Below are 23,622 nucleotides of genomic sequence, written 5' to 3'. Positions count from 1 at the left end.
AGGGGTGAAGCTAAGGGATGGAAATCGTGGCCTGAGCGGAACCATTAAAGCACAATGCATCCAGAAGACAAGATTAGGCTGAAGCCCAAAGCCGCGCTTCTAAGGGATGCTGTCGAGCCCGAGGCTTTTGAAGGGCTTTAGTCAGCTGGTAAAACTTTATATGTCTCAAAAAATACACTTTTCTCACAATCACTCGGTCCTCATGTCCTGTAAACAACTTCGAGAAACTACGAAGAGCTGTGTCATCTCGCTGAAAGAGCCAGCATGCTGATTAGAATTTTATGCTGGGTCATCATTTTCACGCTATTTTGTGTCAGTATCTCACATCAGAGTGGTCATTAGGAGCAGGTGGCTGCCCCATCCAGGTGGCTGCCAATACATAATCGACCAAAGGCCCCCTCAACATGGCCACATCGATTTGGCAGGGAGAAAAGCTGGCCCTCTCCTCACAGCGCAAACTAATCTGCTGCTTTTTCATGTATGTTTCAGGAAGGCAGTGATGTTACGGCTATTGCTGTCTTAATCTTGGCTTGAGTGGCTGTCAAAAGTGTTGAGATCATTGCCCTTCTCATACAGGCCGTGCCACAGAGCAATCTCACTCCTCCATCCAAACGACAAGATGCCTCCTCCCTCCAATCCCCCACAGTCCCATTTGAAGGAGCCCCTTCCCCTCAGAGCATAAAGACTGGCAATGAGAGTCATCCACTCATAGATCAAAGGCTCATGGCTACCAAGCTGTGGAGCAGCCCACTGGTAAAGGCTCTCTGTCCTCACCCCCCCCCCCCCCCCACACACACACACACACACACACACACACACACAAACACCAAACACACCCTCATCTCCGCCTCATCAACTTTCTCTCGGCGTGGACCCCGCCCTGACACCTGCTCCCACTGCGCTCATTTTGCCCATGATTGAAATGTCTGTGTACTCTCTGTTCAACATAGCACAGCAATAGCGTGACCACCACATTGTGATATCGAAATCAGAAATCCTATTTAGGCTTGAGCTCATTCATGCACTTAAAAATATGTATAAAGACATCTCAATCTTAGTCCAATAAAATACACAGTCATGGCTTTATTGCTAACTGAGTAATTTGGATCAGAACACAATTAATTTCCATTAGCTTCTCGGTTTATTGTCAGCAGTGGTCATTTGGATTTGGTTATTAAGTGGAATCTGTTGATGACAGCAGATTACTGCAAGGCAGAACTCCTGTTGCAGTCATTGGGCCATCTGTCCCACCTCCAATGACACTGACTTGATACTGCAATGGCAATATAAAATGCATGAGGCTTTGCACTGTGCATCGCTCCTGGTGTGCAACAAATCCAGCAAGCAATTTTGTTTGGACAGAAATTACTGAAAATATGACTCTGATGGGCTTAAAAGCCTACATCGGACGGAGGCTAATGCTAGCCAGTAAGTGCTCACTGAAACTTTAAGGGGAAGAAAAAAAAGTTTCTGTTTTATCAGCATGCTCTCGCTGTATCGCATATAAATGGCGAGTCCACGAGTCTGCGTCATGATGCTGCTTGCTGTTTCATGTTTCATCGTGTTAATTGGCTGCTCCCACCAGCTGGAAGTAATGTTAATACACTGAGGAAAAGCCACCACGCCAGCTTCCTGGAGTGCTTAAATGTGCCAGGACATCTTGCATGCGTCCCATAGCTGGAAGTGAACTCTTTGATGTGATTGCTTCTGAGAAACGTCATCATTTATTGATGCTTCCATTAAAGTAGCATAGACGTCTGTGTAGAGTTGGACAGGAGGAAGGGGGCAGACTTGTGGAAGCAGGAGTGTATCAGCTAATGACACAGAAAATCTTCCTCTCATCCAAAACAAGCACAATCAGACTTTCACTTCTTCTTCAGGTTCACAGCTCCAGTTCCACACTGAGCCAAGAAATTCATAGTCTTGAAAGAAGTCTTGTTTTTGGATGGATGACCTGAACTCACTTTGAAAGCAATAAATCTTCTATCTGAAGACTCTAAATCTGAATTGCTGCTGGGTAGTTTCCTGATGCCTTAATCTGACATCATCATCATGACTTTGAGAAATGTTGTCAAAACACATTTCACATCCAAATTATCAACTGATTTCTGAAATCGATTCGAATAAAATTAATTTTCGACTTAAATGAGGCATGAAGGATTTCACGGGAAACATGTTTTTTTTTTTTTCATAGGCAAAAGGGTATTTAGTGGGTTTAGCGTTGATTCTTCATTCATGAATTCAAATTTGTCCAGATAGTAAACGCACATCAAATATTATGTGCATACATAATATTGGACATGCAATTTTGTCCATCAAATTCTCCTGTTTAATGATTCGTATCCCCAAAATGTCGGCTGTGCATTTCACTTCAGCTACAGCATATTTTAACACCACTCAGTTTAGTTGTTGTACATATTTGAGCCTTGGTCTCATCAGTGTTTTTATTTCTCATTGATGTTTCTGATAGAAAACAACATTCATCAAAACAAGGAAACTATTACATTTGATAAAACGGTTGATTTGCTTAAATAGTGTCATAGTGGTTGGTGATGTCGCCCTACAATAAGAAGGTCACAAGTTCGTCTACCGGCCTGAGTCCTTTATGTGTGGAGTTTCCATGTTCTCCCCATGTCTGCATGGGTTTCCTCCCACCATCCAAAGATATCATGTTTGGGTTAACTGTGACTCTAAATTGTCCGTAGGTCTGAGTGTGAGTGTGAGTGGTTGTTGGTCTCTGTCTGTCTCTGTGTGTTGGCCCTGTGATGGACTGGTGATCTGTCCAGGGTGACCCCGCCCTCACCCAGTGTGAGCTGAGATTGGCTCCAGCTCTCCCCACGAATGAGTGGTTGAAGATGAATGAATGAATGAATTGCTCACAGATGAACTAAAACTCTTGCTTTTCAGCTGCATCGTTCCATAATCAGTATATTCAGCAAATGATCAAGAACATGTAAATATTAAACACACATCTTTGGTCTTGTCTTTTGCTGATCCACTGCCAGTTGATTGTGTTCCCACACAGAGCTGCCCCTGAAAAAAAGGGACAGTCTGGTGATTCCTTTCCACTGATGTCTTTTTTAGATAATTACCCCACTGAGGGACAAATGAAAAAAATTGAACTTTTTTTCAATCATGTTGTCACAGTTTTTCCAAGTCACATGCTGATCTGATATTTACGTCTTCATTCAGGGTCCTCCAGGGAAGTGAAGGCTCCCGCTGAGGTTTGTGAGCAAATGGTGCAGAAGCTGAGGGGCAAGAATGAATTCACTGTGCTGGTGACACTCAAACAGGATCGCCTGAACTCCGGAGTCATCCTCTCCATCCATCATTCAGAGCATAGGTATGATTAGTTTATGCTAAATCATGTTTTTTATAAAACAAATAACATATATGTTATGTATCATAAAATGCAATTTTATATTTTAATAAGCGATTTGCAGCGAGATGCATGTTGTAGCTGAGTGAGATGGGGCTAAAGTGTCACGTTAAACTGTAATTAAAGTCATTTTATTTTCAATTTAGCCCTGCTGCCTCTTTTGTCATATCAGCAGTCTGTAATATGTTGATTGAGACCTGAATATTTGTATTTGATGAGCATTTAGATGCTTCACACGCGAGCAAACAAAGCAAATCACCCTCTATGCCGATGTATTATTCACAGTCCATCAACGATGCAAACATTGAGTCTGTAATCGTGGATCGAAAACTAACGACACACTCCCTGCTGTTAGCATGCTAATGTACCCCATTAGTTTGTGGTAGCTGAGCCGTTGGATGATCAGATCAGCAATCTGAATTCCACATAATACATTGATTAGACAGTTTGTACATTAAAGTCAGTCCTGAGAAGAGAGCTTGCAAGGTTGTTAATGACTTTCCCCCCGCTGCTGATTAGCTTTCCCAGCCATTCATATGCAACTAAGCAGTGTTGCATGGTTTTATTTGGAGACATAGAGAGGACTAATTCAGCATCAGATGCGTTCGGAGCTGCATTTACGGGGCCGGGATGAATGTGCATGCATGGCTGAGGGAAAGTAAATCTATTAGATGTGGTTTGCCGATAAATCAACTCCATTGCTTCATTTGCACGAGTGTGTATTTTTTCTTTTGAATTTTTTTTTTTTTTCCCAGCAATTGACTCCAGTTTAAATAAGTGTGTCTTTAAAGGCAGAGGTGATGAGTGTGTATCATCGGCTCTTTCCATTAGTGTCACTATGCTGGGTGAGTCTCAGTGGTGTGGAGAAGAGGATTTTCCTAGAATACTAATACTCCAATGTAAAGAACTGAACCTCTACATGTGGGCCTTGGCTGTGTGGTGCTGATGTTGCACTTCCCAGCCCTTTGGTACCATTATGTTTGACTACTGATGTGATTAAATTCTAAATGGTGTTACAAACCTAGGGAGATATGAGTGCACTGCTTGGGAATGATTGATGCTTTTACCTCTCCGTGCTGTGCCAAGCGGAGCTCTGAGTTCATACGCTTTCGTGATGCATGCATGTTTTTGTGTGAACGGGAATAAAGATTTGCTCCCAGTAATGAGACTTTAATGCTGCAAGATGCACCGTACAATGCAGGTATTGCAAATTTCCAGCGAGGCTCTCACCGTGTGGCTGTTGGTTCAAGCAAGTTTTGCTGCTACTTCTAATCTGCAGGTTCCTGGAGCTGGAGAGCAGCGGCCAGCGCAGCGAGGTGCGCCTTCACTACCGTACCAAAGGCCAACAGGCCCACACTGAGGTGTTCCCCTACAGCCTGGCCGATGACCAGTGGCATAAGGTCTCTGTGGCCATCAGTGCTTCCCATGTCATACTGCACGTCGACTGCAACAGGTAAGACGCTGGGAGTTTGTATGTCGCAGGAGCAAAAAGGAAATTAGACAGGAACTCGCCACTTTTACACATCAAAGCCTGTTTTTAGATGTCTTGGGGAGAAATGCTGTGTATGTGAATAGAGTTGAATAAAACCTCCTCTGGCTCTGAGGGGAGCTGTGTGAGTTCTGATAATTTGCCTCAAGTGATGTCACTTGAGTCAGCAACTTGAGTCTGTGGCTGAAGACTGAAAGTTGGACAGAGAAACACAAGTGGGAGCGTGGCGAACGGGAGGAATGAGGCTCCCAGACTTCTGCAGCTGCTCTTTATCTCAGCTTGAGGGTAACTGCTTGAGGCTACATTAGTTACTACTAGCATAACACCTGAATCTGAAACCAAACTCTTGGCACCCAACAAGCCTTGTGGGAAATGTGAGGGCCACATTTTGATACAGAAGTGTGGAATAAAAGAAAGTACATATAGTTCTGTTGTATCGATTTTTTCTGATTGTTTGTTTTTTTACTTCTTTGTTTGTATGCTGTCTATGGCAGTCAGTGTTATACAAGATGGGTGATGAATACTGGAGACACTCCACTTGCACATCTGATTCACTGAAAAAGAGACATAATTTGCTCCTGCGTTTGCAAACTATAATCATGGCCCCATCATGACATGAGTGGTCCACATTAAATCGAGTTTCTTTGTCCATGTTCTTATAAAATCCACAGTTTCCACTGTCTGTTACATTAATTTAACTGTGGCTTCCCACTAACTCCTTTTCTGTGCCACAAATATACCAATCATCCAGTTGAAATACATAGAAATGAGCTGGTAGCACTGAGTCATGCAGACAGATGAATTTAGGACAGCCCACACTTATCAGATCTGGGCTCTTTATGGGCGCATTCACTAAGTTTAGGTATTGAAATCATTCTTAGAAGTTGGATTTGTGTGCGCCCTGTTAAATTTATCAAAGTAGCCTCTCTTCTCACAAAGCTGTCAACAGACTTGAACGGCTGGGAAAGAAAAACGACAGCTGTAGATGGGCACTTGAATGCACCAGTGCTGTTCTATCACTGTGGTAGACAAATCAGTCCTTATACAAGTAAATGAGAGGTGTTTTTTTGAATTGTGAGACACTGGGGGCATAGCCCTGTGTGCGAGGGAGGGAGGTAGCTGTGATTAATCACAATCATTATCCTTTATGTCCTCCTATATAAAGTGTTCCAGCTATATTCATTAATATGATATGATGTACAAATTAAGATATTATTGTTATTTTTAATTGCTTATTGTGCTCACACACAAAATAGTCTCTGACACCTCCCTGTAAGTCATTATTAGGTTTATAAAACGATAAAGGAACATAGCATGGACTTTTAGTCTTTATGTGTAGTTTATTTCAGAATCAGAATTCAAGGCATTAGACGTAACACTGGATGAGTAGATGTATTTTCTCCTGTAGGATAATAAGGGGAGAAAAATGAATTATAGTAAAGTATTTATCAGAGGCCGAGTGATATCAGTGCCTCCGCTCAGTTCATTTTCCACACTGATATCACAGGAAGCAAAATAGACCAGTGGCGTCACACACACACATTTTTTACTTCAGCTGGTACCTATTTGTTCAGGTTTTGATTCCCTTTCGATACTTTGACTCTTACGCCGAGGTGTTCAGGATAGCACGCACATAACTTAGGGGCACACACAGAGCGCAGAGTCCATGCGAGGTAGAACAACGATCTGGCTACCACGGAAGGAACCCGACGAATATAAGTAGTGTGCGTGTTTACAGAAATGATATTCAGCTGTGCTGCCTGCTGCCACCAACAGCTGCCGAGCCACACCTGCACCTGAGAGAGACAGAGAGAGCAAGACAACCAGGCTCCACAAAAAGCGCTAACAATGACCAAAAAAGAACTCTAGAACCTCCACACTCTTAAGGGGTGCAAGTCTGAGATCCTGACCCCTCCACTCCTACAGCTGCAGGTGACTTGACATAGTGTGCATATGCCAAGTAGATCTGCTGCTTGAATGACACGGATTAACCTGAATGTGTTTCTGTTTGGGATAAACGATGTCATGTTATTTTCAAGGCCTTTAAAGCATGATTGCAATAAATAATTTTTAGGGCCTTTTTTTTTTTTTTTTTTTTTTGCTCCTTGTTAATAGACAACTGAATTTAAGAGTTTATTCCTAAACCCCAGGCATATCCACACAGCAGTTAAAAACAACCAATAGAGGGGTGAAGTATTTTTAATTTTTTTTGCCAGTGTGTTCTGGTTGGGAGTTGTTTTCATCCTTGTCTTTTTCCACCCTGTTCCCACTTCAGCGTAGGTCAACAACACATGTCAGCCGACCCTCCTTCGCCGCCCCCTCTCTCTCTGTCAAGGTCTATTGAGTGTGGCCTGCAGCAATGGTGAAAATAATTGCAAGGTATCATAGCTCCGACATTGCCCATCTCCCCAAATTGACGTCAAGCAAAAAACAGCAGGCGAGAAAGCATTAGTGTGGCTTGAAAAGCAAAACCTAACTTGGTAATTACTCGCTGTAATTTAGTGTATTGCTGTTGTTTAGGAATGACACTGCAGGCTGCGGTCTATGCTGAAGGCACAGCAGGTCAGCACACCCACGTTCTACACGCATCTGCTGTGTGACAGGGGTGTTACTGCTTATGTGTTGGGATCCTCCTTGGCACAATCAGAGAAGCAGACGGTGACACCATGTGTATGGCAGAGAGCATGTGGTCACCTATATCCTCCACAGAGAAAGAGTTAACAGGAGGATTTAACAGGGCAAAGACCTTTAACTGCTGTTTGTGTTTTGCAGGATCTATGAGCGGGTAGTGGAAGCCCCTTACATGGACATACCTGAGGATGCTTCCTTCTGGCTGGGACAGAGAAATGCTGCTCATGGCTTCTTCAAGGTTAGTGCTGCCGCGCTATCTGAGATCTGCATTATTAGCAAACAGCAAATGATTCACAATGGCAAGAGCAATTAATTCATCTCTGCTGTTGTGCCAGCTTTTTGTTCTACACTCTATCTTGGTCTAAACTGTATCCTCACCCTCTTTGTTTGTCATGTTTGGTTTTATTTATTACAGCTGCTTGATTTAATTGTGTGCATTTCTCAAGGCTTACCATTTTAATTTGAGGGTCGCTCCTCCTTTCCTAGGAATTTACTTGTTTTGTTTTTTTTTTTTGGTCATTGTTGCTTCCTTTCCCTTCGTCTGCAGCTAAGCCTAGTGCAATTATCTCAGAAAACCCCACAACACTGATTTGGGAGAAATCATTAAATAGCCTCCGGACTATGCTCATTAAGCATAGTCTATAGCTTTGTCTATCAGACAGGAAGATGTTTATTGTCTCTCCCAGACCGAACCCGAATCCCAAAAAAGTCTTACCTAGGCTGACACATTGGGGCAAAATGTCAACCTACTAGCAGCTATAACTATTTTAACAAATCTGGATCTGTGCTTTATGGTGTGGGGAAGTTTCTGTATGTATGTACTGACATATGTGTGTGGGTGAATATATGTGCGGGGGAGGCTGTTAATGCTTTACACATTGTGTCCTCGCTGTAGAATTACCTCTGTGTTAATTGGTAGCTGAAAGAAGACTTGGAGGTCACTAACTAATCTTATCACGTAGCAGCATCTCTCCCCATCACTCTGTGAAACCTTGATAAGTGGTTAGGAAAGGACATCTCTTCAAACCCATTTCTTCATTCGTGTACTTGACGTCACACAGACATACACCGAAACAGCCACTGTAAGTGCGAACATGGATCTCAGCTAAACATCTTGGCATCCGCAGAAATAGTAAAAACTTTAATCAGAGTAAAATATCTGCACCTGATCTTCAATTCTCAATAATTTCTGTAGTCTGCATACATGATTTCATTGCGGATATGTTATTTGCAGTTGGTTTGTATGGTAATGTAGCAATTGTCGTGCATCATAACTTAAAAGGCTGGCAACAATTAACTGTTACTGCAGGCAATCCCAAATACAACAAGAAGAAACAGCAGCTGTTGAAACATGCAAATCAAATTTAGTTTCACAGTTAGTCCGGATTCTCATCTTAGTTTTTTGTTTTTTTTTCCAAAACCCAGCAGGATGTTTCTTCTCATGGCTGTTTGCATCTTGTAACGAATGAAAATATAGCTCCATCTGAAGCGATCCAGACCCAACTCTACCACTCGCTGTTTTTTTCACAAATTCATGTTTTCTGTACGGATGTGGCAAACGTCGCCGTCCCACGTTTGCAAGGTGCAGTAAACAGAGTCCCCAGAAAATTGTGTGTTTGTGTGTGTGTGTGTTTAGATTTTTCTTTTTCTGTACCAGAAGGTGCAAAGCAAAGTCTGGCAACTGGTTGTTTAGATAGTGCTGCATTGGATCACCAGCTCTGCTTAAAGGCAAAGAAATGAAAAATACATTTTCCTCTTTTTAATCCTGTAATGTTGTTGATTGATCAGTTCAATTACTTAAAATTCTTCCTGTCACAGTTTTTTTCGATTACTCCTCTTAAACTCAGAGGCGTATCTTTGTACACATGTCCAATAAAATGTGATTTGAGTCAACAAAAAAATCCTACCTATCAAATACACCTACACCATTAGCTAATGGATTGGAGGATTTCATAGGAGGTGGGTTTGGATGTCAGTTGGTGCGTACATCACTGGGCTGGAGTCTAATTTTCAAATGAGATAACGGACAACTCTATTTCTTTTACTTCCATGGCCCTTAGGCCATGGCCAATTGTAAATCAAATCAAATCTATTTAGAAACCGCCAAATCTTAACAAAGTTATATGAAGGCGCTTTACACATAGAGCAGGTCAAGACCAAACTCTTTACAGAGTTGTTGAAGAGAAGCTACCTCTGGGTTGGGGGAGGGGGGGCAGAGAGAGAAAGAGAGAAGCAGAGGCAGTGAGAGAGACGCAATTGGCAGCAGTAGATACTGAGCAGGAACATGGAGCAGAGATGATTCAGCACCTGTAGGATGGGGACAGGAAGAGAGAGGACAGGAGGGACAAAACACAGACAACAGGAAGAAACAAAGTTAGAGACATGCAAGGTTGTAATATACATGCATGGGGGAGGGAGAGAGGGAGCGAGAGAGGTGCTTAAGACAACCCCCAGCAGTCTCGGCCTATAACAGCACAGCCAAAAGAAAAAGAATAATTAAACCTCACATTTTTAACTGTGGGCTCTGTCTCATGGTTTACTCTTGGAAAATATAGGAATAACAAGTAAACCTCCATCCAGAGAGTGGTCTCCTGGGACAATAGGGAGCTCTCTGAGGTATGATGGAACTTGGTCATTAAGAGATTTGTATGTTAGAAGAAGGATTTTAAATTCTATTAATTTTACTGGGAGCCCATCAAGAGAAGCTATCACAGGAGAAATGTGATCTCTTTCTCTAGTTCCTGCTATTATTCGTGCAGCAGCATTCTGAATCAGCTGAAGGCTTTTCAGAGAATTGTTGGGACATCTTGATAGTAATGAATTACACTAGTCTAGAGGTGTAGAGATGCATGGACTAGTTTTTCTGCATCTTCTTGAGGCAGGATGTTACTGATCATTGTAATATTGCGTAGATGAAAGAAAGGCTGTGGCACCAAAATTAAGGACAACTACTTAAAATTTTATCAGGCAACTGAAAACTCACCCGGATCAGTAACTTACTGTTAAGTCACATTAGCTCATATGGACATTGTGTAAACATGTTAAGCTTAGCATCAGCTATGTAACATTAACTTAGTTTGCTACCACCTTTGTAACTGAATATTTGATTAGGTGAGTGTTAGTTTGCTTGTCACACTTTGTTTGCATTGAGTGGCTTTGACATGACGTAAAAAATGGACGGGTAGCGTTATGTTCCGCTGCTGTTGTTATTGAGCATGTGACATTAATGTTACAGGTTTATCAGGTTAGTACAAGAGACTTTTATTTTTTAGAGACTTGGGACTTGACGTGGACTTCCAGAAAGACGTGTGAACATCTCTGATTGATGCTGTGCTTCTGGATAATATTGCCTAACGGAAGCATATGTAGGGTGGAAAGGACTGGTCCGAGGACAGAACCCAGTGCAACTTTTACCGGTGCTGTTTCTGTGCTATGATTTACTCTAAAACCTGACTGAAACCCGTCAAACAAGCCATTCCTATGAAAATGTTCGCATAATTATCTTGCAATTTGAAGAATTTTGGAAATAAAAGGGAGGTTAGATATGGGTCAATAATTAGCATCTGGATCAAGATTAGGTCTTTTGAGGAGAGGTTTAATAACAGCAATCTTGGAAGGCTGTGGTACGTAAACCAAGAGATATACTCACATCGATCAGATCAAGAATATACATTATTAGTGAAAAAACATCTTTAAATAGTCTGGTAGCTATCGGGTCTAAAAGACGAGTTGATGGTTTAGATGATGGGGCTATGCAAAACTAGCTTGGAGAGATTCCAAATACAAAGCAAGTGTTGCCGTTTATTGAGAAGCTGCTGCCTTTGATAGTGCACTACTGCCTGTTGTATGTAAGAGCTGTTGAATTTTGGCCCTGATTTTTAGGATTTTATTAGTAAAGAAGCCCATAAAATCATTGCTGCTAAGAGCCAAAGGAATCAGTGGTTCCGCTGAGATCTGACTCTCTGTCAGCCCGGCTACAGTATTTAAGAGTATTTAAAACCTGGGATTGTTGTTGTTTTCTTCCATCAACACTGAATCGTAGGAACTTCTGGCATCACAAAGAGCTTTTTTAAATGTTTTTAAGCTTTCTTTCCAGGCCATAGTGAGGCCATAGTGCTTTTCACAAGGCCAGCCATTGCAAGGGAAAGAAGATCTCTGAGCCGCTATTGGTCGGCCCGCACCGACTACAGCGGACCGGCTTGCTACACTAAGTTGGACTTGCTGCTCATTAAGTCTCTCCTCCATATCTATAAACAAACTACAAATGACATGTACTGTTTTCATTAAAGGAGGCAGAGGAATGACTAAATATAAACACACAGAGCAGGACAGAGTGAGAGAAGGAGAAAAAAGACAGAGATGGCGAGTGAGAGGCCATTGCTAATTGCTAAGTTAAGTTAGCAGGGCTAAGGATTTGCCTGAGTGATTTAGAAATAAGTGAAAAGGAAATATTTAACTAACTGCGAGTTGAGTGAAAATGAACTGTCAACAAGTTTGAGGGAGTGTCTGATTTAATACACAGAAACTCACAAAGATAAACACAGTCTAAGTGATCCATTCCCACCTAGAAGGTTTCATTTCAGTCCCTCATGTTGCAGAACATCACCCATATTTTCCATCTGAAATATGGGACTTTAAGTTTCACTGACTTTAAAAACTTTTGTGTAAAGGAAGGCTACAGAGTGATAGTTACCGTGCAGATGAAGTTTACTGCAGATGCAAGGTGGGAAGAGAGTGCGCGTTTGGTTTTATAGTTTGGTTGCAGGTTTGATCGACAAAACTCTATCTGCTTCCATTTCAGCATCTTGCCATGAAAAATCAGCGCATCATTACTGCAGGATTTTAAATTTAAGGCCAGTAAATTGAAGTGGCAGGACAATTTAAAAAACAATTTCTCCTAAGTTGCACTGCTCCATTTCTGTTCGGCCAATAATGCACCCAAGGAATGAAATGGATTAGGTTACCATGGCTACCGAGCATCCGTGCATATGTGTATATGTGCATGTGTCTGTGTGTTTGGGGTTTGGATGAAAGGTGACCAACTGGGTCTTATGAATCAAATTGAATCTGTATCTCCTGTTTATGTTCATCAGAGGAGATTGGAGGAGGGGAAAAAAAATCCATCTACCGACTAAATCCCCACATCACTAGTTCACTTAACTTCTTGCTGGTGCCCTGTTATGAGATGATTGATGTGAGCAACATCCGCTGAGATGTATTAACTCTAAACAAACTTCTCCGTCTACTGCTCCCTATTTTAAAAAGTACATTTGCACGCACTCCCAGGCGAACAGCTGTTTCTCTCTTATGATTGCAGCAGTTATGGAACCTCTCATGAACAGGTTTGTTGGTTTTTTGTTCGCATGCCCCACGTATGCTCGGGTTCCATGCCATCTCATGTGGAAAATGTACTAGGAGACAGCGGCGTCCCTCAGGGCCCTCACTCACTTTCAGCTTCACCTCGTTCTTTTTGCCTGTCTGTGCTGTGTAAGGTGTGATTCTGCCCCATCTAAAAGTTTGCTGTGTGTCTGTGTTTTCAGGGAGTGATGCAGGATGTGGAGATTGTGGTGATGCCGCAAGGTTACATATCGCAATGTCCGGACCTGAACAGAAGTGAGTGCAGGCTCAATTAACACTGCATACACACACACACTGTAGAAGCCTTTCACTGAGTGTTTCGAGAAATACAAATGTGTTGTGGCATTTCATTGGACTTATTTAGTTTTTTATTCAAATTCTTCAAATGCTCTATTTGTGGTGGAGAAAAACAACCTCCCCGCAGCTTAGCTGCTGGAACTATTTTTGCAATTCAGTTTCCACGACTGTGATTTGTATTTAACTTTGATCATAAGTAATAAGTAATTGTGGTGATTCTATTTTATATGTTCTTTAAATTATGTTTAAAAAAAGTTGCGCTATGTTTAGTGCACATACTCACAACACAAATGCACAAAATGGAATGCAAAGATTTGCTTCACAATGGAATTCTTTCTGGCTGACAAAGTAAAGTGATAATGGTTGCTGCACTGGTGCGATGAGTTTCCTATTTCCTTTGAAATAAATGACCTAAGAACACACTTGTAAGCATGCAACATAATGTATAACTGTTGTTACTTACATCAAGTGTAAATCAGCCAAGATCATCACTTTCTAGTTTCCTCTGGGAACACTTCCATTGTGTTGTGAGTATTTGCAGTGCACATGTTGTCAAACAGATCAAGATGTTTAATTAATTTGGTGGTGTGTTGTCTGTTTGCATGTGTTGCCGTAAGCTGCAGTGCATTGAGCTGTCCGGACCGCCATATGCGTGTATATATTACATATTAAAGTACAGTTTGTTGTGTCCTGTACCTCAGCATGCCCGACTTGCAATGATTTCCACGGACTTGTGCAAAAAATCATGGAGCTGCAGGACATACTCGCTAAAACATCCAGCAAGGTAATGTAGTGTCACCCAATCTGTGCAAATTTTGGTTCCACAATTTTGTTATGTTGTAGAAAAGAAAACAAGAAGATTACCATCTGAATTTGGTGCTGAAAATACAATTATGTAGCGTACTTGTCAATGGGCTTAACAGCAACAAGCGATCAGAGGAGTGTTATTATACATCAGATATTGATGTGAAAGGTGTTAATGGTGTCTTAACTTTTCTGATACCACTGGTTTACTAACATGTCAATGCAGGAGCGCAACAAGGCTCACTCTTAATCTTCTCCCCTTCTTGCCTTTTGTGTTTCTTTTTTTTTGGTGGGGGGGTTGTGAGCAGCTGTCCAGGGCAGAGGAGAAGATGAATGGGTTGGATGGCTGCTATTGTGAGAGAACCTGCAGCGTCAAGGGGGTCGTCTACAGGGAGGACGAAGGCTGGACAGATGGCTGCAGGAACTGCACATGCACGGTGAGGCTCCACACATGAGCGTGCAACATTGTGTGTGTGTGTGTGTGTGTGCGCATGTTAGAGTAATAACGACCAAGGGAGGGCTTCTGAGTTTTAATTGAATTTGTCTGTGTGTGTTCATGTGTGTGTCTTCTTAATCTGGAACCACATTCTTGTCATAATGTAAGTGTTTGTTTACGTGTTTGTTTTACTCCAAGCAGGTGAATCTGTTGTAAAATAAATAGATATACACTGTGTGCACAATTATTAGGCAAGTGATTATTTTGACCATATCATCATTTTATCCATAATTTCCAAATCCAAGCTGTAGAAACTTGAATGCTTATTGGATTTAATGCATCTCAGGTGATATCTATTTATGTAACGAGGAAGAGTGTGGCCTAAGGAGATCAACCCCCTATATCAAGGTGTGCGTACTTATTAGGCAGGTTCTTCTCCTCAGGAAAAATGGGCCAAAAAAGAGATTTAACTGACTCTGAAATGTCAAGAATTGTAAAAAATCTTTCAGAGGGATGCAGCACTCTTGAAATATCTAAGATATTGGGGCGTGATCACAGAACCATCAAACGTTTTGTTGCAAAGAGTCAACAGGGTCGCAAGAAACATGTTGAGAAGAAAAGACGCAAATTAACCAAAGATTTGAGAAGAATCAAACATGAAGCTACCAGGAACCCATTATCCTCCAGTGATGCCATATTCCACAACTGCAACCTACCTGGAGTGTCAAGAAGTACGAGGTGCTCAGTTCTTAGAGACATGGCCAAGGTAAGAAAGGCTGAAACCCGACCACCTCTGAACAAGACACATAAGTTGAAACGTCAAGCATGGGCCAAGAACTATCTGAAGAAGGATTTTTCAAAGGTCGAAAATGGACTCAAAATCAACTCTCAGACCTACTGCCAATTTTAGAAGGCACTTTCTTCAAGCAGTGGTCCAGGAAAAAGTCAGCATTTTTCAAGAGGACTATGATTTTTATGCAAGACAACGCTCCATCACATGCATCAAAGTACTCCGCTGCGTGGCTGGCCAGTAAAGGCCTTAAAGATGAAAAGCTAATGACATTGCCCCCTTCTTCACCTGATTCAAACCCGGTTGAGAACTTCTGCGGCCTTCTTAAGCAGGAAATTTACAGTGAAGGTGAACAGTACACCTCTCTTAACAGTGTCTGGGAGGCTGTGGCTGCACAAAAAGTTGATTCTGACCAGATCAAGAAACTGACTTTGTGACTGTGCACTTCACTTTTACTACTTAAAATGTTCAGGTTTGAGGGTTTAACATTTTGGATTGACCAAGAGCACTGTAGTTGTACAATAACAAAATTAATCCTCAAAAATACAATTTGCCTGATAATTGTGCACGCAGTGTAGATAGTGTGTGTGGGTGTTTATGTTAGAGAGAGGGAAGGGACATTACCCATTTTTCATCATGTTTCCATCAGTTTATTTGCATGTGTCTGCATGCCCCGCGTGCGTGCATTTCAGCGTGTATCTGACTGTCTGCATTTACACCCACGTTCATTGGTCCCATTGTAAGTCTTGGCTTTTGTGTTCATCAAGTGTGTGAAGGGGTGGGGGTGGATGGGTTCATGTGTTTGGGTGGGGTGAAGGTGCAGAGTGGAGGGGCTCCATTGTTGAAAGCTTGTATTCTCATTATTTCCCTGCATTAGAGGAGGGTTGCCCCAGTTACCAGCGAACAGATACTGTATTGAAAACCTCCACAATGCTCGGGATTAAAGACATCAGCAACAGTGCTTAGTGATGCTCAATTCTCCCAAGGATCTACTTTGTGGTGCATAATCTCTGAATAATTGCCAAAAGAGAATTAGAAGCAATTGGTGATCCGGGGCTTGTACCACATCAGTAAACAGATTTCACCCGCTGTCAGTCTACTCAGATTTGGAACATAAAACTCCATTGGCTGCCACCAAAGCTCTGCAAACATCCAATCAGATGCCATCGCCAAAAAAAAAAAACAAAAACAAAAAGTGGAAATCACATCTTTCAATACACCGCACCTAATTGCTCTTGACAGATGATAATTATCATCAGGGATTTGTTCTGCCCACTCATCCCATGACAACGCTCCATTCCCCAGGAACAGTGTGTTGCCATTCCTGGGATGCAATTAAGAAATTAGATGGGACATGTTTCTTACCGTATGTGTGGCAATTATCTTTGACCTTTTAAATTTAAAGGTCATGCATTAAGATGTTATCAATTATGTGAATCAGGTTCAAAAGATGTTGCTGTAACAGAGCTTTCATCCGTAGAACCTACGTTAATTACAGACACAGCCAGAGAGACAGAGATAGCATTTTAAATATATTACATGCAGCAATTGCTGCTGCAGGTGATGACTAGATTGGCTCCTGTCATTTAAAAAAAAAAAAAAAAAGATTTCATTTATTTCTGCCTGAATCTTCTTTCCCACTATATACATATAACAAAAACAAAAACACAACAGGGTGGATGGGAAGGGGAGTATTCATTTGCATCAGGGAAGCCTTGCCATTTATCGTGCAAATTTTCATGACTCATCTCTTTTTAATTCCACTTTAATTTTGGGTGGAGTAACTCTCTTTCTGAGAATACCTGCTCCCTGGATGAGATGTAGCATAATTTGCAATCTAAGACAGAAGCGTTGAAAAATATGAATGGGTAAATTGCTTGACTGTAATTTAGTAACTGAGAGGTGATCACTTAAAGGTCAGTGCACTGCCACCTACGCACGTTAAGTATTTACTAAGGACAACAAAACATAGCAGCAAGGACAAAAAGCCACAAAATTGTGGCTAAATGCCACAAGTTGCTAAAACACACACACTCAAACACATTCTTCCCAAATCACTGGCCAGGTCTTTACGACTCAGCTTTTTCACCCGGAGTCTCACTTGTATTTTCAGCTTTGGAGTCTACATTCAAGCTACATTGGGCCATTATGTATATATTTTTCCCACATTTATTATGGGTGGTGTGTGTGTGTGTGTGTGTGTGTGTGTGTGCGTGTAAGTAAGATGTTACTGGCAACGTTTTCACACGACTTTATGACAAAGTGGCCTTACATATTGTGCAGAAACATCTGTCCTGGACTGAAAGTCTGAAAGTGGTAATTAAAAATGACAAGGATAAGATCCTGAGGGACTTACAGACTGACAAACTGTTAAGGCACAAACAGCAGAAGAAGGCGGTAGTGATGGATGTAGAAATCCCAAGCAATAGTGACATCGGGAAGAAGGAACACGTAAGAAGATGCGTAAATTGAAGATAACATTTGTCCCAGTGGTGATGGGAACAGTCACGTCTGTGACCCCCAAACTGGGAGTGGTTTCAGCAGAATCCAGAGTCCAGGAACACCATGCAAGATCTCTGTCCAGAAGAGTGCAGTGCCATTTTCTGGGTCTTTTAACAGCATCTTGTGGTCTTCCTTTGGATTGTTTACATTCTGACAGTCGACATGAAATGCATTGAAAGTGTTTAATCCCATTTGGAAGAGTAAATAACAAATAAGGGTTTTACGGCTAAATTAATTTGCTGGCTGATGTCGTGGCTGTAAATTATATATAAATAAGAAGACATTAAAGTGCAGAAATAGCAATGAAATGCAGTTAATTTTTAACCATGAAATGTCATATTGCACATTATTATCACAATGTGGTATAATTATGTACCGTTGTGACATTCATCTACAGAAATATTGTAAGGTATTGCTATTTATCAGAGCTAGCCTGAGAAATCCAGTATCGGTTGGCCTGCGGTGCTTTCTTTTGAAACAACTTGTGTTTCTCTCTCTCCACAAGAACGGCACGGTGCAATGTGAGGCCATCTCCTGCACTCCCCTCCAGTGCCCGGTGGGCACGGTGCCTGCCTACGTAAAGGGTGCCTGCTGCAAGGAGTGCCAGCGTGAGTGGATAGCCCTTAACCTCATTACGCTCCCACACTCATACAATCCCTTACACAATTGTACACAAACATGTACAGGCAGCAGAAAACAACCTCCACCGCCACCCCCAGATTCAAAGCACACATCACGCCTCCATAAGGGCTGTCTAACAATTGACCAAGGCTCTGCTGTGTTGCTAAGCTACCACCTAACATGCCTCTCGAGATGGGTCTGTCCTTTTGCATATACATGGACTAATCAATTATTCACTAGCCGGCTTCAAAACACAGATGGCCACCAATCACATAGACAGGAGCCGGTTAATATGCGAGGGCTGCCTGTGATGTAAAGTGGCCCCTGTTTATGACGAACATGGCTGTGGGCAAATTAAAGGAGAAGAAAAAAGATGTTAAAGAGCCGAGCCAGTGCACACACTCACTGAATAGTGTCTTCTTAAATAACTATTTAAGACCTTTGACTACTAACATGTTCTGGCTGGATAAACAATGCTGTTTCATCATAGATTGACATAGAGGGTCCATTATTTTTTTCCTTTTGTTTTCAAAAAGATCTGAGTTCAGCAATAAGTTCTTATTAGCCCCTTTACTCCGGCACTCTGCATCTCATATTCTCTCAATTTCCCTCTCAATAAAAATGGATTTTAGAGGACATTAACTTTTCTCACCCCAACATTCCTCTGATATTAACCCTGATGAGATGTGATGCATGCTTTTAAAATGCAGAAAGTTGCGTTTAAATGCTTTGAACAGAATGTAGGATGTGCATTAAGCAGAATGATTTATTATCTTAGTTCTGCGTTTTTGATAGCTGGTGTTCTCAGTCTCACAGAGGCTTACACACTGTATGAATGATAAAAAAAAAAAAAGTAACAGACTTTACGTTTGTGTAGTATTTCTTTGCAGATTTAACTCCACATCTTGTGCAAGCTGACTCTACTGAGAAGTTTCTCACCACACACTCCCACACTACTGCCGTTGCTGTTGCTGCCTCCTGTGTGAAGCAAATAATAGACGAGATTTAACGCTTTATCGTTAAGAAACCATTAGTACTGGATTGTAATCTAATGTGTCAGCATCATTTCCACTGACCCAAGGGTCAGGGATGCAGTACAGGGGCTTTGGCATGTGCTGCCGTCTTACACAAATATAAATACATAGCAGGTAATCCCCTTAAACTCAACACCCCGCCCTCACTCACTTATCTCAACAAAGTAGACAAACACACAGCTAATTATGTATGCTCCCGCACTGGAGAGAAGAGTGCCGCAAGTTTCCACGCTACAAAGACATGATTCGCTCTCCAAATTAAAACCTTATCTTACAGCACAGGGCCTTGCAGGGAGGAGTTTTGAGTCTCTTATTTTTATTCCTTTATTTCTTTATTTTTTGATGGTCTGTCAAGTAAAACAACCAATGTCCGTGTCAGAAGGCTTTCGCCTTCATGATGCGTTGCTTTGTGATAGGGCTCGAGCCACGGTGTCAATCATCTCTCCTTCTCGCATCAATCTGAACCTGACCCGGACTGCTCATCAAGCACACATACTTTGTGCTCGTGATTATTTTTGCTCCCACCCCTCCTCCTACAGATACATTAAACGGTGTCTCTGCCTGCTCCCTTTACATGTTAATTATTTCATCACTTACTCAGAAGCATTGCTTAATTGGAGTTTATATAGTTGATTTGGTTTGACTCAATTTACCTGAGGAGTTTTGAAATAAGCCGATAATAATGACAGATTGTATTGTATGAGTAAAACAGTATCTAACTATTCCATTATGATGACGTTGACTTAGAGATATTTCAGTAATGTAGTGATGGAATGACTCAGAAATTAAATTATTTACTTCCCTCGCTTCATTTCTCATGTTTGTTTGTTTGCTAATTGGATACTTTGGGATTCAAGACATCACAAGTAAAAATTAGCTGTTACTTTTTGACGTGATTTGGATTTAACAGTTGAGTTGATCATTTATTGAAAATGCTATCTCCATCTTCATCTTCAACCCCTTATATGTTTCTGGGATGCTCTCGCCAATCTCAGCTCACAATGGGCGAGAGCAGGGTACACCCTGGATAGGTCACCAGTCCATCACAGGGCCTCGAAAATACTCATGAAATAATATTTTCCATAACGCAATATAGTGAAACACATTCCCATTAAATAGAAGTTTAATACATCGGGATATTGTTTAGCAATAGATTGAGCATTTTGCAAATCTGAAAGATTTGTTGGATTGAACATCTTACAAACCTGAAAAGTCTGAAAGCCAACACATATTTATAGACATGATCATAATCAATCAGCTAATTTGTGTGCTTTCGTGTGTATATATATATATGTGTGTGTGTGTGTGTGTGTCCTTGTGTATAATGTTCCTGTGTTTACTACCAGCTGTCTGTCTGTTTGGTGGAAGAGAGCTGGTGGAGGGGGATCAGAAGGCTGTGCGGGACTCCTCTGGCAGGTGCCTGCTGTTTGAATGCAGGGTAAGTCAAGGCTATACACGCGCGCACACAGAAACAGATTTCAAACACACTTTTTTATTATTATTTTAGCACACACAGAGAGTCCAGAAAGAGACACCACTATAATTAATGTATCCAAACACTTCAGCACCATTAATATCCATGTTGTTGCACGACGGCTCACTGAATACTCCTTCCACTGCTACCTCACCCACCCTAAAAGGATAAATCAAGCCCCATTGATGCAGAATGTGAGATTGTCCACTTCAGTTGAATTTCATTGATCTGTCATTGTGTTGTTTGTAATCTAAATGAATAGGCTAAATCCTCCTAATTAAGTTTACATTTGGAGGCCAGAGCAGCACACCAGTCAATCACAGGATGCCCCAGCCATTTTTCAGAACCAATCATCAGAAAGCACACTGGCTCCAAATCAGATTAATTTCCTTATTATTCAGAGTATTTGCTTTTGTCCGCCTGGTGCAGCAGATGGGTGGGTTGCACACTTTTTGGAGCAATTCACTTGATGACATTATGCCAGGCAGGTCCAATCAATCACAGAAAAGTGATTTGAAGTTTTAATCTCCCGACTCTATCATATCAACCGGCTCGTCCATGAATTCTGCAAAGCTCTATTAGAATCTGCAGTTTCAGACAGCTGTCTGGCTTGCTTGCCCACACCTGGCCCATCTGTAGTCCCAGTTTACTGACTGGCAGTCTCAGGCAGATCAAAGAAATGGGGACGTCGAGTTCTGTCAGTTAGCCCACTGCTGTACGCTCATGCAGGCTTCCCCAGACAGCTGCTTGTCACACCTCTGATCTTCTGGCGGCCTGCTGGTTGCAGAGATGGGGGGGGGGGGCGGAGGGGAGGGGCATACTTTGGATTTGCGGGTAGGTGGTAAGAAGTCGATGGTGAGGCCTGTTTGGAAAGTTGTTCGGAGAGTTTTAGGAAGTTAGTGTCATCATTTCACACAAACACACCCAGCAGATTAAAAGCAGAGATCACATGCTCAGGAGAAAAAGGTAAAAGACAAATAAATTATCTGCACACGACATATAGGGGAAGAAGGTCTGTTGTGTTGTTTTTTGGCCAACTGTTTCTGGTGTTAATGACTCTAAATTAGCATCCATCAGAAGGACTCCAATGAGATCATTAGAGAGACCTGTCAAAACATGCTGGGGAAGGAATCCCCTAATCAGGTTTTATACTCTGACTAAACACACATGCAGGGATAATCCAGATGATAGATTCACTGTTTGTATAATAAAGCGTCATGAATCACAATACAAATGACTGCAGAGAAAAGGAGAAAAGAAGATACAAACAGTTCAGCAAAAAAAAAAAAAGAAAAAAAAAAAGGGCTATTGACCAAATGAGTAATTGGTTTGTAATGAACACACCGGGTGGAGGGAAAGTGTGGAAGTGAGAGAGGAAACACAATAGATGAATAATTTCCTTCATAATTACATCCAAACCTTAAGCAGGTGTGAGGAAGCAGGGGACTGGTGGACTTGCTCATGAGCATTTTGTCTGTACTCATGACAGGATAGGACGATGCATCGAGTGGTCCCCAGTGAGCCTTGTCCTGAGCTCAACTGTCCAGAATCGGAGCAGATCACCTTGAGTGACAGATGCTGCAAAATCTGCAGAGGTATAAAGGAAACACTGCCCCTTTTTTTATATCCCCACGCTCATGTTGTGATGTTTGTAATGGTGGAACCCGTTATTTCAAAATTCATTTGAACATACATGTAGACAGACTAACAGTTGGAGGAGTAATATTTGTAAGGCAAAATAAAAAGGAAGAAGTAGCCATTGGTAAAAGTAATGAGAGAGCTCATTAGTGATAATAGTTTTTCACAATCATCAGCTCTCATAGTGACTTCATACCCTCCAGGCTGCCACGACGAAAAATATCTCATGAGTTGTGATGCAGCGATTGCTTTCCAACTTCCATCTTTCATTGGAGTTTCCGAAAGAGTGGATCCAGGAATCCTTCTCCAGTGAGAAACTAACAAAATTTATACGATCATATCCATGAGATGTATAGAGTTTAAACTATACATGAGATATATAGTTTAATTGCTACATTGTTTGCTCTCAAGATTTTATGCTTCAGTGGCACAAAAGCATTTCAAGCAGCAAGACAAAGCAGCGTGGTGTTCACTTTGATTGATTAACATCGCACTGAAATGTTTCACTCTGCAAGTTAATTCTACTGGTTTTTGTTATTGTGCCTCCTGTGAAGTAGAGAATCAATCCAAAATAATACAATATCGTAGAATTTGCAAGAAATGTTTTGAACTTATTTATTATTTCTTATTAATTTTGCGTACTGATTTACAATTGTGTCAGCAGGTGCTTGTTTATCGACAGATCTGACAGTGAGAAATCAGAGTAAATAAGTTTTGTAGTTCCCCAATAAACAATAGAAAAGCTGCTGTGAAAGGACGGTGTCAGCGAAGGTCGAGGTGCTATGACACAACCTTTCCTCCACTCCCTGCTCTTCGCTCCTTCGGGACTCAACCTTTCCCTCCCTGTGCCTCCTGCAGGTCATGACTTTTGCTCGGAGGGCCACGGCTGCGTGGAGCACTCAGACTGTGTGAACCTGGAGGCAGGAGACTGCTGTGTTTGTAAGGATGGCTTCCGCCCACTTCGAGATGATAATGCCTACTGTGAAGGTGAGGCATGGCTCTGAATAACAAACCCTGACTTTAACCTAAAGTTTATTTGCCCTCCAAGAGTGGATGTGTTGTTTCTTGTGAATGTGCCTGGGATGCATCGACCGGGTGAGGGGAAGGAACTTGTTGGGCTTTTTTCTCTACTGAGAGGAGGGATTGCTCTGATTGTCAATGTGATTCAA

The 23,622-nt window shown here is 41.7% G+C and overlaps 1 protein-coding gene across 1 annotated transcript in view; it reads left to right on the top strand.

Moving 5' to 3' along the window:
* Nucleotides 1–23,622, top strand: part of nell2a (neural EGFL like 2a) — an 82,176-nt gene that overhangs the window by 7,360 nt on the left and 51,194 nt on the right. Inside the window, 10 exon segments of the mRNA XM_029523235.1 lie at nt 3,193–3,343; nt 4,659–4,832; nt 7,641–7,737; nt 13,040–13,112; nt 13,856–13,938; nt 14,267–14,395; nt 18,192–18,294; nt 20,688–20,779; nt 22,305–22,410; nt 23,312–23,440. Of these exon segments, the coding sequence (XP_029379095.1) occupies nt 3,193–3,343; nt 4,659–4,832; nt 7,641–7,737; nt 13,040–13,112; nt 13,856–13,938; nt 14,267–14,395; nt 18,192–18,294; nt 20,688–20,779; nt 22,305–22,410; nt 23,312–23,440 (1,137 nt within the window).

The sequence above is a fragment of the Echeneis naucrates genome, chromosome 16, assembly GCF_900963305.1.
Source record: "Echeneis naucrates chromosome 16, fEcheNa1.1, whole genome shotgun sequence".
NCBI classification, from domain to species: Eukaryota; Metazoa; Chordata; class Actinopteri; order Carangiformes; family Echeneidae; genus Echeneis; species Echeneis naucrates.
Note: the sequence above shows the minus strand (reverse complement) of the source record. Positions and strands in the feature narration are given on the sequence as shown.